The sequence below is a fragment of the Idiotropiscis lumnitzeri genome, chromosome 5 (genome assembly GCF_059441095.1).
Source record: "Idiotropiscis lumnitzeri isolate Australia: NSW breed Sydney's pygmy pipehorse chromosome 5, RoL_Ilum_1.0, whole genome shotgun sequence".
Classification (NCBI taxonomy): domain Eukaryota; kingdom Metazoa; phylum Chordata; class Actinopteri; order Syngnathiformes; family Syngnathidae; genus Idiotropiscis; species Idiotropiscis lumnitzeri.
In genome coordinates this window covers 16,284,434-16,299,285 of record NC_142395.1, presented here as the reverse complement: position 1 = coordinate 16,299,285, position 14,852 = coordinate 16,284,434, and the positions used below count along the sequence as shown (strand labels likewise).

At 40.7% G+C, this 14,852-nt stretch overlaps 1 protein-coding gene across 4 annotated transcripts in view; it reads right to left on the bottom strand.

The window, feature by feature from the left end:
• ntrk3b (neurotrophic tyrosine kinase, receptor, type 3b) overlaps positions 1–14,852 on the bottom strand; it is a 191,433-nt gene that overhangs the window by 21,220 nt on the left and 155,361 nt on the right. For all 4 annotated transcript variants that reach the window (XM_088296412.1, XM_088296409.1, XM_088296411.1 and 1 more), the window contains 2 exons: positions 4,238–4,368; positions 1,607–1,779 (listed from right to left, as the gene is read on the bottom strand). In XM_088296412.1, the coding sequence (XP_088152538.1) occupies positions 1,607–1,779; positions 4,238–4,368 (304 nt within the window). The remainder of the gene's footprint in view (positions 1–1,606; positions 1,780–4,237; positions 4,369–14,852) is intronic.

Below are 14,852 nucleotides of genomic sequence, written 5' to 3'. Positions count from 1 at the left end.
ATTGCATGTGAAGGTGAAAATGTGTTTTGGATTATTGATTATTTCTTTGTGCAAGCTAGCAGCGAGGCGAGAGGATACCGTGGACGTTCGGAAAAAAAATACATTTTCGATTATTGCTGTTGGAGTGTTATTTCTATTGAGCAATTAATTCTGGTCAATATGTTTATTTCTACCGGGGCAAGGATAGAGTTATCAGGAGCAATTACATGCTGGACACATAATATACATTGCACATGAGCATGTTGGGTTTTATACGATCAGGATTTTGGAGCCAATCATAATCAGTGAGTTTAAAAAAATTATAACCAAACAATGATCTGATCAGGAGATGGACCAATCTATCTAATATTTTTTAACTACTTGTTTATTTGCTGTACAATCAACCCTGGTGCATGAATAGAAAAAGAAAAAAAAAACAATTAAACCATAAACATTCTCTCTAAAATACTGAGAAACAATCAAGGCTTTGAAAAAGGCAATCTGTTTGTAATTGTTTCCAGTGTTTCTGTTTATTTCTATTTTTCAAGATGGCATTGAGGCACATCAACACATAATTATCTGACATGTACTGTACATTGCGCCTACGCATACTGTGTGCATTTACATGCCGTGGATTTATTTTGATTGTGGATTATTTCTAGTAATTCTGTTTATTTCTATTGTGTAATGTGCCAGTTTGAAGAAATGGCAAGCTGAGCCAAAGCATGAATCATGACACGAGCATTGAAACTGAATGTGGTGTTGACTTTTTTTTTTTTTACCTTGGATTATTTAAAATTGAAATTTTATCAAATCCTGCGGAGTGGTGAGTGGGCAAGGCCTTCAAGGCCTTCTCTGCTGGCCTAATATAACCCAAAATCAAGAACTCATGACAGTGTTACGTATTTTGGAGAGCGTTTTTATCCAATCAGAATTCAACTAACGCATGTTGCCATGCAGATTTTAAAGTCCTTTCAAGGCCTTCAGAATTGACAGTGCGGGCATCTGTGCTGTGCGAGTGCACGGGCTTTTGATACAGTTGCGATAGCCGATCAGATGACGAGTTGGTGATAGTAATGCTTTCTTGCAGCCCTCACGTTGAAGGTGACAAACGCGTCCTGTGATTCGATACTCACTTGTGAGATGGCAGCGGAATCAACAAATCCTCACCAGACAGTCTTACCCGGCGACCGTTTGAAAATCAAAAATATATTCTCGTTATTTTAACCCACAATAGCCGAAGGAGGCAAAAGTGTGGATTTGATTGCAGATATACTTGCAAGGTTATTTTCGAGACGGACCTTTTCAGAGAAGCTCGCTCTAGTGAGCCGAGGTGGTCCAACACCAAATAGTGCGTAAGTGTGTGACTGTATATTTTTCTCCAGCCGTGGTGTCATAAATGATGGTCTTATGAGGGGGATTTATTTAAGTCGGGCTTAGTAGGACTTCAATGAAAGCTTAGGGGTGAAATGCATGACCCACCACTGATTATAATTTTTTTTTCTATTGTGCATCAACTGAATACATTGTATTAATGAGCGGACATTGTATGTTTTGAATTGTTCTGTTCATTTCTATCATGCAAGGTGGTGGCTCTCAACGCATAGCCTTGACGAAGGGAACTGACCTGAGGAACTTGTTGAGGTCTCCGTGCTTCATGTACTCAAAGACCATGATGAGGGGGTCGCCGTCCACGCACACGCCGTAGAACTTGACAATGTGGTCGTGCTGCAGGTTGGTCAGCAGCTCAGCCTCCCTTTGGAAGTCCTTCCTTGCCGACAAGTTGGGATCTTTCAGCGTCTGGAGAGAGACCCAAAAAATTGTGTTTAAAAAAAAAAGTAGAGGCAAGAGAGGCAGCATGAGGACATGCAGTCAGTCTTTGGGGAAAACATTCGCCTGGCGTTCACCTTGCACGTCTTTCTGCCGACAGGTAAGAAACAAGATAAGACACCGCCACTTTTGTGATGTGTTTTTTCAGGAAAGTAATTAGTAGCTTGCTGGAAAGTTTGGCAGGTACATGAGCACTGAAAATGGTATAATGAGCTGGAAACAAGGAAGGAAATGATGGAAAAAGACTGGCCAGGACAGGAGTTGGTTTATTCTATTTTACTAATGTATTTATTTTATTTTTTTTGCAGAATGCAGTTTAAGTGTGACAGTTGGCGTTAGTACATAGACGGTTTACGAATGATGACAAAAGGGTCAAACAGGCCTACTTACTTTTTACATTTTCCCGATGCTATTTCTGATTTACGGTATTTACTTCACCTCCTTGAATTCAATGTTTGCCCTGAAGTTTTTGCGTTTCAGAATCTCTGAACTTTTATGCTTTGTCAGCTTCTGCCTTTTTACTTGTATGTTTGGCATTAGGGGAAAAAAAAACTTTCTTGAATAGTGACACTAACAATGAGTTGTCTCACTTGAAGGAATCTAGTTGACCACTCAAGCTAGTTTGTTCTGCGCTAACATGCAAGTTTATCGAAGATTTTCCACTTTTTTACTTCATGGGCTAATCTCTAATGATTTTATTTCTATTGTGCACGGGGGCAGTTATCCTGAATAACTGGCAAGAGGAACGATGACATTAATCATAGGACGTACAGACATGTCACGCCTACTTTGGTGTGTTCTGTGGACTTGACGTGCGTGACCAAGCAAGGACGACTTTGACTGTGGATTAATTCTCGTCGTTCTCTTTATGTCTATTGCGCAATTTATCAGATATCTCAACTAAATGGAGAGTACCATTGCATTTTTCATAGGACACATACTTTGTTCCTGTGCACGACTACGTGTTTGATGGATTTTTCTTTTTGACGCTGGGTTCTTTCTACTCCTTATTTATGTTGCACAGGGTGGAGGTTATCATTAATAACTTACAAGATGTGTTTTTGTTTGTGTGCTTGCTTGAACCACCTAGCTCGGCAACCGAGAGGAAAAGCGATAAGAAAAAAAAAATAAAAATCAATAGATCAGACAGCATAAAATCCCTGTAATTGTTGCTTAGCCTCGGTGAAAAATTCAGTTCTTCCGCAAGTAAGGCCCAGAGTAAAAATGAATGCCTCTCTCGTTATTTAGCGGTCGTATCACACTCGGTAAATGTAAATCCCCCCCCTTTTTTTTTTCTTTAAATCTAAGCGGCTCTTTGCTTTGTGAGAGTTGCAGGTGTGCCGGAAATAATAGAACTGATTGAGCCTGGAGACTGCTATTTAAAGCCCACAACACTGGAAATACAGAAAAGAAAAGCACATGGCACACTGTGGCTTCTTCTCATGTAAGTCAAAAGACCTTGGGATGGAAATACGTCGTGAAGACGGGGGCGAGTAGGTAAAACGGCAATAAAATTCTATTACCAAATCAAAGTGCACTCTTAAGGAAATGTGTCTGGACTGGGCACCCCTCCAAAACAATACCGCCAAGTGCTCAAGTGCCACAATAAATTGAAGCAAAAGCACGACTGTGATTTTTTCTCTTCTCATTGTTGACCTTAAAAACGGTTCCAAAAATAACCTTGCATTCACAAACCACATATTTCGAACAACGGCGGACGCTCTTCATCTTCGGCCGTCAAGGTCAAGGTGTTTCTGCCGTCTTTAATCGGGTTTGCTGAGTTGGCACGCTTTAATGCAGTGTCACCCTGATTCACATTCGGCCGCGGGGAGCTGCCAAGGACAATTTAGCGCCGAGTAGCGTGAAGTCATTGAGAGACGGTAGCCGCCCAGGACAAATGGCTCTAAAAGCTTCTCAAATGAGTGATCACTCGTGTCAATGTGTCATCTTTGTCAAGAGAGGTAGTAGAGGGGGAAAAGAAATGACACAGAAGACAAACAGTGACATGGCCGAACATGTCAAAATCTGATGACGATGGCTATGCAGATACTGTAGTAATTAATATGATTGTTGTCAGATGACGTGAATACCGTATTTTCTCACTATTTATTATTGAAAATGTTTATTAGTATATATTTTGCCCTGCAGTCTTTTGGCGTATATTGGCTGGCGACCTTTGTTTACGCAGTCACAAAGGAAATTAGGTGTTTATTCTAGGTGATGCGTTAATTATTGCAAACTATTAAGCATAATATGGTGACTTTTTCGTCCTAATACTTTGTCATTTTTTTTCTTGCAATTGACCACATTTGCCATTCTGACATGCAAACTGCTGCTGACGCTATCTTACGACATGCTATCTTATAATTTCTGCTAAGCGGCATCATGCAAACCCACATTAAATCATGCGTCAAAGCGCAAGCCGTACCTTGACAGCCACCAGCATCTTGTCCTTTGTGGGGCTCAGGTTGTAACACTCTGCCAGGAAGACTTTTCCGAAGGCGCCCTCGCCGAGCTCCCGCTTAAGGATGATGTCTCTGCGCTTAATATGCTGCACCACTAGAATGTCAGGAGAGAGGGAAGTACACCGAGTGACCTTTTTACACAAGGAAACAGCATTGCTACATCCCACTCAATGCAACACAGACTGTCACATAAATATGATTGGAATGAAATCCAACAAGCAAAAAGGCCAAAAATAATGGGAAGTAGCAGAGAAAGTAAATAGAATGCAATCAGGAAGCATCTTTATTTTAAAACCATGTGACGATGGGGGTAATATAGTGGTTTACCTGATTGGACTATAAGAGCGAACATAACAAGGACGAAAGAGAAAATATCTAAAAGTACATTCTGCTTTTTTAAATTATGCCCTCATAATCGACATGAGGGGCTGAGCCTCATATCAATTCCAATTTATGTTTGGAAGTACAATTACGTAGAAACTTGACTGTCACAGTCGAGCTGCGTAAGACGCTCTTCCAAGTCTACCCATCTGAACATGCACATGATGAATATATTTGCCAGTGGCAGTAAACATCTGGATTCCAGTTGCCGAATATAAACATCCATGACAGTGAATGAGTTAATTGAGCAACTTAAATGCCGTTTGGTCATTCCTGCACTTAAGCTGTCTATTTTCATATTCAATGATACCTACTGGCGTGTAGTTCATTTAAAAGCTCACATGCCCGACCCACGATAAGTATAAACGATGTTGTCAAACTGCCGAAGACTCTCTTTAATCCTGCTTTGACTTCTCGACAATTGGAATGTGGAAATAAAGCAGCCGGGGCAGCTAATCTCTTCTTCTTCCTTTTATTGGCAGCATTGGAACGCCACAAGGGGAAATTTTATAATGAGAGCCAGAGTGTAGAAATTAGTTCATTTTGAAAAAAGGCTGAGGAGAACAGAAGGCGTGAGACAACAGTGTTCGGATCAGTAAAAAGAAAAAAAAAGCATTTCCAGTACATTGGATTCACTATATAAAGTTTTCTAAATCTGACTCAAACTGTCTTTAATGTTTACAAAAACACAGATGTTAAGTTAATTGAAGACTACGGTCTCCTGGATGTTAAAAAAAATACAATTGGTTAATTGATGTTAAAAAGTGTTTGTCAGGATCATTGGTGCCTTTGTTTTCTTGATGTTTTCAAAATACTTTATGTGTTAGGTTAATTGAAGACTAATCATCTTGATGTTAAGAAAAACACAAGTTGGGTGAAGATTAGATTGATTCATGTGTGCAAAAACAAGAGCAAAGACTAGATTTACTATATCGGTTCAGTTACTCGAAATAATCTGATGTTTACAAATAAGTACCCTACGTTCATTGAAGAATTTGTCTTTAATGTTTACAAAAATGGGTACTGGTGTTTGTGCCCGCTGACGCATACTTTATGACTCAGCCTCATGTGTCGATCATTGAAACGATACCAGCGACTGTTTAGTGAGAGACGGATGTGCCCGAGGTGAAATCCTGTTACTTGTCACCGGTGTCGATCCACATTTGTTCGCATTATGTAAGTTTACACGACGTCTCAAAGAGAATACAATAATTCTCAGCAAAATGCAGCGGTGGTCAAGTGGTACAAGAATATGATACGGTATACGCAAATAAGCAGAAAAGAAATGCAGGTTAGATTCTGTGTTACTTTTAGATACCTAGAATAAGGTATACTGCACCTGATAACCTAAATGCTGCTTTTTTGTGTAGGATCAATGAAAATGAAAAATATTCATATTACGTCAGACTTTAAATTGTCTTTGATATTCACTGAAGACAAAATCATCAGAACACAAGTTGAAATGTATTAAAACAGCACGTTCAATACTCCCAAAAACCGTTGAACACCTAATCGTCTTTCGTTTTATAAAAACACATTTATGAGGTCAATTACTCCAAATTGTCTTTGACGTTCATAAACACATGTACTGCGTAACATGTTGAGTGAAGATTAAACTGCCTTTCATGTTTATCAAAAACTAGACTTGTCATTCTTCCATGTCTTTTCTAAATTGGATTTGATGTTGACAAAAACACATGAACTGTGATATTGACCCAACAACCACAGCTATAAGCTATACGTGCTGTTAATAGAATAGAATATATAGAGTGAGTTGAATATGGAGTAGGTTAGTCAATGTCAACGGTTCTTACAAAAAGTACAGTGAGTACAACATCCCAAAAGAAGTCACATTTCCACTCATATCGGAGCACTGCCGCGTTAAAATAGACTTCCATTGTGAATCTTCCCGACTCGGGCTGCCGAGACGTTTGGCTCGGGAAGCCAAGGTGTCGGCGGGCTCGGGGATGAGAATTATTCATGATTATCGAGCGTGGTAACTAGCGAGTCGCTCATGTTTGAGCAGCTAAATGGGCTCTCCGTCAGGAAGCGGAACGCTAGTGTCACTTTGCTTCCTTGCGGCGCAGCCATTTTGGCCACTGGATCTGGCACCTCTTCAAAGCCATTTGCAACGGCATCCCGAGCAGAGCGGTCGTACTGACAAATGGAAGAACAATGAGTGACACGGCAGAGAGAACATTATGCGTTATTGCATCAAACATGCATGTAATACTCATATCCTCCACATAGTGACAAAAATGTTACATTCCAAATAATCACTTGGATTAGCAAATCATGCGCAGGCTGCGAGATTAAAATATTGAAATGTGCTTTGTGACTGTCTCATTGTCTTCTTGGCATGCAGTGGGAGTGCAATGACAAATGAAGCAGAGCAACATTAGCCATGTGGGAGGATTGCGGAGAGATTAGACGATTGTCCGACGCTGGCCTGCTTTAGATTTTGTGTGAGCAGACGAGGCCAAGAAGAGAAGACGTGTGTCGTTACTGAGGCAACTGGGGTGTTTTGCACTGCTGCCCCACAGCCAAAGGTTCCAGTTTTGAATCCATGTCAACTCAGGACTTCAAGTTTGTGCAGCGTTCTCATTGGCTTCTATGCTCCGTTCATTGAAGACCAAATTGTCGTTGATATTTAAAAAAAACATGTAGGTTTGATTGGTCAAAGACAAAGTTGTGTTTAATGTAAAAAAAAATATATTTTAGGTCACTGAAGACCATTTTTAGCAATTCCAAAAACCTGAATATTAGCTTTGTCTTGAAGCGGAAATCAACGTCCAAAAATTCTTTGCAATAAAATGTTCTATGTTGCTTCACTAGTCGAAACATGGCATTCTGATTAATATGGCGTTTGTGGGATATGAGTTAAACAAACACGGTTCACTTGTTTTCTGAAGCTGATTAGTTGTTAGCTGAGCACTGAGCAACTAAGAAGTCATTTACAGTCGACAGAAGAGACAAAATGGACGCCTCTTGAGGTGGATAAACACGGGTGGATTTTTGCTGCTTAACTCATATTCCACAAACATGATATTAATCAGAATGCCACGTTTTGACTAGTGGGCATGACATATTGTATTCTATATTCATTCACATCGAAATACTTTTTTTTTTTTAGAGATATACAAAAATATTTATTTTAGGTTCATTAAAGTAAAATTTTCAAAGTCTGTCCATCCATCCATCCATTTCTGAACCGCATATCCTCACTACGGAAATGCGCGGGAATTCCCCGGCTAAAAGCAAATGCTGCTCCGGTGTTCGGTGAGGTCTTTATCTGAAATCAATGTCCACTCACTCGCACTGCGAAGCTGGCGGCTGCAAGCGATGTCGGACGTGAACGTATTCGACTGCTTAAGAGGCAAGAAATATCCGTGACATGAAGCCGCAGGCTGGACAGTAAGGAGGTAATTCTGTTGCGCTAAAGTCTTTTGTTTTAACTGCCTGAAGCTAATTGTTGTTCTTAGCCGTGCCGTTATCCGTCTGTTAGCCGGGGACGGGAGGGGATAAAAGATCCAACCCCGCTTGCAGGCTGTCGCTGCCTTCCACAATACGCCGGTTGTCTCCTGAGACTTAACAAAATTTTAGCAGAGCTAAATTTTCGAAATATAACCAGTCGGGGTTCGTGCGCACATTCATCGTTGTGACTGCTTCAACCTGTGTAAGTGGAGAATCGATCGGTACATCATTTTTTATTTTTCGGGAGGTGATCACATGTCCTCACGTTGATGTCAATAACTCCAAACTATTGTGCAGAACGCTTTTATACTTTGATAGGTTAAATTTGCATTTTGGTGGCGATTGGTCGCCGTTTTAGACAACAGAATTTACAAAGAGTGCAATATTGCAATGCTCTCCTCCCTGATGTGACGAAGACGCTAAAACTGGAAAAAAGAGCTCCAAAAAGGTGGCGTGCCAATTTGTTGTAAATCTCATCACAAAATAATTGTCATTTTAGCACTGACCTAATTTTTACATGCAAACCTATTATGTAAGTTTCAGTGTTAAGTTCAATCAAATTTCCCCTTTAAGTTGAAAAATGTCACAATGGGCCATGCAGCCTTAAGTTTTTCTGTATTTGACCCTCATTGGAAAAAGTTTAGACACCCCTGAACTTGGTCATCAATATTTATGAAACTACTTAAGACAGGTTTGTTGAAGACTAAATTTGATGTACATAGATTCATGTTACAATTTGATGTAACTAGTAAATGAAAGCTGAAGCAACAACATTGCTTGTTATTACATATTCCATTTTGTGCTTGTAAATTATCAAATGTCCATGCAGCCTTCTTCCATTTGTTCGCTAAGTGTTCGCTTGCCCTGGCGGCTGTCATGTCCGTTAACCTTCACTTTCCTCTGCTGGCATAGTGGCACTCTTAAAAGTGGCAAGCAGATGAAATCTCTATCCCACCACCGCTATCGGCGCAGATGAATTCATCTGTCCCTGTTTGACCCGAGGGCCTTGATGCGAGGGGAACATTTTCCTCACTGGAGATTTACTCAGTTGGGTCAGGCACCAGAGCTTTTGTTGTGTACCTGCGACGGTGCGTGTCTTTGTTACGCAGCCACCCATCTTTTTTTCCCAAGAGTGCTGTATTTTACAGTCCTCTTGGTCACATCAGGTTTTCTCCCGGCTGTCAATCACTAGCTGTATATTTCATGTAGGAAAGTCAGATTAAACAAACCGACACGTTCATGACCTAATATTGTTGCACGTTTATCTATTTTTTTTTATACAAGACGGCATGGACACATAAAATGTGGGTTGGGTTAATCAAAGACTATAACCGTCTTTGAAGTTAATAAAAACTAGTGATGTGCTAAATGCAGCCCCAATTCAGAGCGTGTGTCGGTTCCAAGAAAATCACGTCAGAGGACAAGCGAGGCCTTGGTCTGTGGGGATAACGTCATTGATTAATTCGGCGTACGGTTGCCTCAGAACACTCGAGACCTCATGCCGCTTTGCGTGCGTTGTCGGTGTTGCAATTAGGTGGCCAGTTCGGGGCCCACACTGTGAAAAAAAGAATGCGCGGAGCATAGTTGTGTATGATTAAGATATTTTATTTAGTTTTCATTCATTTTATATTCATGTTGCATATCGTTAAACACAAATGCTCACCGGTACCGTTGGGTCAATGTCGAACAATTCTTTCAAAAAGAACTCATCTTTTTAGTGACGTGAATGGATCACTTCCACAAGTGATTCATGCTCAGGAACATGCATTTCGTCAATCGTCGCAAACAACCAATAAGCAGCCGGCGTCAGATGGACGAGGGATTTTAATGAACATACTGCACCGCTATTGCCGTTCACTCAGTGAGGAAATTTCCCATTCACGAACAATTCAGTGAGCGAATGTGCTGTACTGTCATTCCCGCTCGCACATTACGCCAATAATGTTTTAAATAGAAATGAAAACAATAGCAATACAAAAAAATGTACACATTCCAATTACAGCAACAGGGTGAGCACAAAAGTTTTTTTTTTCTTTAAACTCACTCCAGCCGTGCCCGGTGTGCGTGTCGGAGAGGGGGGCGCAAACAATTGATTTTTTATTTTTTGCTGAAGTGATTCTAATGATTCAGTTCAATTAAAAGAACAGTTATGCCCATCACTGCTCACCTGGCAACGTTGGTTCCTCTTACAGTCACAAAGACTTGGGTTTGCTAGCCTCGGAATATTATTGACCCTTTTTAACCTCATACTTATTTAGGGTTGCTCAGAAGCATTGTACTATGATGTTATGTTTCTAACTTATTGCATATTTGAATGACACAACTAATGCTAAATTTGCATTTGTGCTACTTATGGTTGTTTTGTCACAGTTTAGACTTATCTTATTTCATTTTGTATATATGTAAATCTTACTGCTTAGTCTTCTTGACCACTTCATGGAAAGCCTCAACGATTCATGAAGCTTCATTTCGCCATCACTGATTAAAACCCGGTGAACAATTTTAATTGTCTTTAATTTTTCCAAAAATGTACACTAGGTTGATCGAAGATTAAAGTGTGTTTGATTTTCAGCAGTCGTTACTGAACGAACCGTGACAGGATTGGTGTATTCTATTGACGATGCCAAGGTACCCACATCGCGAGAAAAGTGGGGGTCCACCATGTAAATTGTCACTGCGGGTACCAAAACTACAGAGCAAGCTTGTCTTAGCCGTGTCGCTAATAACCCCGCGAGGATGTAACAATGCTAAGCTAAACTAGCGCGAGTACGCTCCTCCTCCTCTTCTGAAGCCATTGTTCATCTTGGGCCGGCGGGACGTAACAAATCCGTAATTAAAAAAGCAATCCGAGCGATTAAACAAAGCCACTTGCTGTGAGACAGCGGATCCCAGCGAGATAGCAATCTGTCATTAGGCTAAAGAATTGTCCTTTGCCTTTCCGCCTTTATCTCGCTAATGCGGCCGACGGAATTGGCCTTTTTTTTTTTTTTTTTTTGCCTAACGCCCGGCGGATTAAAAATAAAACAGAAAAAGCTCTCAATGAAACATCCTAATCAGTCACATCTCCACTGTTTACTCCCCTTCTCTTGCGCAACCAATCCAATTGTCACTTTTTTTTTTAACAACTTTGTCCCACTTGAGTGGCCTTCGTGATTCCATGCGTTCAACTGGAGTTCGAGGACAATCTGATGCCGCTTCCGTCATTTCTTTTGCTTTAGCACGACAGGCAGCTATTTTGGGAGTGAGCTAATATGTATAAAAGGCATCACAATGCATGCTGATCACGGCAAATTTGCATAAGGCTATCCAAGCAACACACGTCGCCATCCAAGTACTTCATGGCCATTTTGATCTCTTACTTTGGCGTTGCAGTGATGAGCTGAACGATGAATGAAAACAAGATTTATTATTTATTACATACAACAAAGATACAGTGAGCACCGCGGAATGCTTGTGGAATTTCTGGCACTAAATCTGTGTTAGTGTACTCAATACAGTTCTTATATTGTTCTGTGTCCTATGGTGAATAGCAAAAATTTTACAGTAACTAATAATCCCTTGAAATGGTTTATAATTGCTTAAGAAATTCATTTAGTACAAAAGGTTTGCAAATATGTGATGGTTTCGAGGTGCTCATTGGAAGTGTGAAGGAGCGCTAGCTTCCGCAGGCCACTCCTGCCCACTGAAATAAGACTCAATAACCATGTATCACAAACACACGCGCACACACTCACAACAATCACACTTTCAAATTCCACCATGTGGCTGTTTGTTCAACTTGATGGTTTTTGTGAATCACATTTTCCTCTCAACTGCTTCATTTTGCTCGTGCTTGTGGTTTTCATATTTATTTTCATTTGCTGCTGTAACCACTTAATTTCCCCGACGTGTGATCAATAGTTTTCTTCATCTTCTTTTTCAATAAGTAGACTCATTCTTGTTATATTACGACTTCTTTCTGGAATTTCTTTTTCAGATCTCGACTTGTGAGTGTTTTTCATGAATATTTCCAATGAATCCTGGGTTACCATGGTGACCATTTTTAATTGATTACATACACCACAAGGCACATTTTTCTCCTTTTTTTTCAATTAGAAAAGCATAAGGCTATAGCATGACTAAACAAAACTGGTCATAATTGTCTGTTACTAAGATGCTACAAGATGGCGGCAACAAAACCCCTCCATCGATTCTCTATCCCGCTTCTCTTCACCTGTGTCACAGGTGTGCTGGAACCTATCGCGGCTGACTTTGGACAACAACAATTCACACTCATGCACAGCAAAAGGGCAATTTTCTGTCTTCAATCAACTTTATATGCATATTTTTGCAGGAAGCTTGAATATCCGGAGGAAAAAAAACAAAAAGCGAATTCAAACCTGTAGCCTCAGAAAAATGAGGTGAATGAGGTCACCGCTCATGCACCTTGTCAGTTTTTATTTATAGCAGGAGCGGCCATTTTGCCGCTTGCTGTTGACTGAATATGACATCACAGCGCCAAAGGACTCAAGTAACGGCCATCACGGCTCACCTGCGTTGTGTTTGGTCACGTGACATTCATAAGCTGAACCCCGAGACACAGTGATGTCATTTTCAGTCGACAGCAAGTGGCTGTACTTGCCGGCTGCCAGGATGGCCGAGTGGTCTAAGGCGCCGCGTTCCGGACCCAGTCTCCCCAGGAGGCCTGGGTTCGAATCACGTGGCTGCCAGGATGGCCGAGTGGTCTAAGGCGCCGCGTTCAGGACCCAGTCTCCCCAGGAGGCCTGGGTTTGAATCTCGAATTTCCCCATTGTGGGACTAATAAAGGCATTATTATTATTATTATTAAAATGACCGGAAAATGGATCAAATCTGGTGGATTTTTTTTCGGTTAAATTCATATTTCACAAAAGCAATAATAATCCGAATAACGAGTTTGGACTTGAGTGGGTGCCCAGAACATATTGTAAAGACATTTTTTCACTTGACATTCCCTGTAAAGGTTAGGTTCATTTTCCTAACACTTCAATTCCATAAATTAAGCATGATTAAATCGGTATTGTGCAAGTTTTTATAGGTCAAACTTAAAAAAAAAAAAAATATCTCAAACCTGATGAGCGACAAGAAAAGTAAAGCTATTCATTAAACCAGCATCAAAAATACATTAAGGGACACATAAAGCCAGCTCTGATTAAAATTAACTGTTGACCAGTGCCGCGTTCCCCACCAATAATACGCCTGCATTTGCGTAGGTTACTGACAGACGGGCTTTCCCACCAACGAAACGGAATTCAGTGATGTTAACTCATGCAACCTGGACGCCATGTTGGTAGCCAACTGACAACATTTTTTGCCCTCCAGTAGTCATTCTAAATCCAAAGAATTCAACTCACAGGTTCAACGGGAGTTTAATTGCCATCAGGTGCCATATGTGTCCAACTTTTGTGGACTTTTTCCTGAAGATGTATTGTAGGAATCCGCAGATTCTCCCTACATCCGTCATGTTCTGAGGCGATATTTAACAACACTAAAATATAAACACACTAGGCTGGACCGAGGGGTGACTGGAAGATAAAATACTCATAAATAAACCATTTCTGAAAAAACACACACACACGCACACACCCCCAAAAACACGAGTGTCAGCAATGTTGAAGGCAGGCACTTTTTATCCTACTACGTCGTTTTCTGGTTAAGATAGCGGACTGGACTTGACCATCGTATTACTGATGGACATGCTGCTGCTAGAGAGCAGTGTGTGCGCGCGTGCGTGTGCGTGTGCGTGTGTGTATAAGAAGGAAACTGCCAGCAGCATATTCCCTTGAATACGAGGCTTTCAACTAAATGAATGAATACATTACTGATCGGTAGCCAGCCATCAATAATGCAGCTCTACTGTATCTGACCCGAGTAAAGCTCTTTTCTGGACAATAGGGGGGGACCCCTGAGACCATCTCTGACACAATCCCCCCCACAGGAACCAGAGCTGCTGCAGTCATGGCCATGCAGAGACGATGCAGGAAAACAGTGGCCGCGAGCTGCACTAGCAGTCCGCCCACATCCGCACTCTCATTCACAGGTTGACACTGCCTGGCAAACACCTACACACAGACACACACACACATGCACACGAGCAAACACACACTGATAAGCACATGCATTTCCTTTCCCAGGGCGTGCGTCCTGAGGGTAGCAAACGCATTCATATTCAGCGCAGGCAGAAACAGTCGGGAGCCATTTTGTTTTTCCGGCCAATGACTGGAAAAGCAGAGGCCATCACGACCTTGTGATGAGTTTTGGCCTTTTGATATGATGCACGCTAAGGCAAAAAAAAAAAAAAAAGAGTGTAGTTTCAAGGAAAATAAGTCACAGTGGCGAGAAGATAAAATGTGTAAGAGAACAAATATACACCTACATATGTGGGAAAAACTGAATCTCATGAATATAGTAAAAGAAAATATATTTTTGAAGCAAAAAAGTTATATTAAATTGAAGATAAAAGATTTCGAAAAAAAATGTTTGTACTTTCAAAGAAAAATCATAAAGGTAAATTTTATTTAGAAAAGTCGTAACTTTATAAGTAGCATATTTTCAACCAAAAAAAAAAAAAATCGATACCCAAAAAAATATTTTTTTTCTCCAGAAAAAATATTTGAATTCACAAAATAAAAGCGTATTTTTGAGAAAAAGTAACTACGAGAAAAAAAAAAGTCATATCGCCGGGTGAGCGTCCTCAGGGTAAGG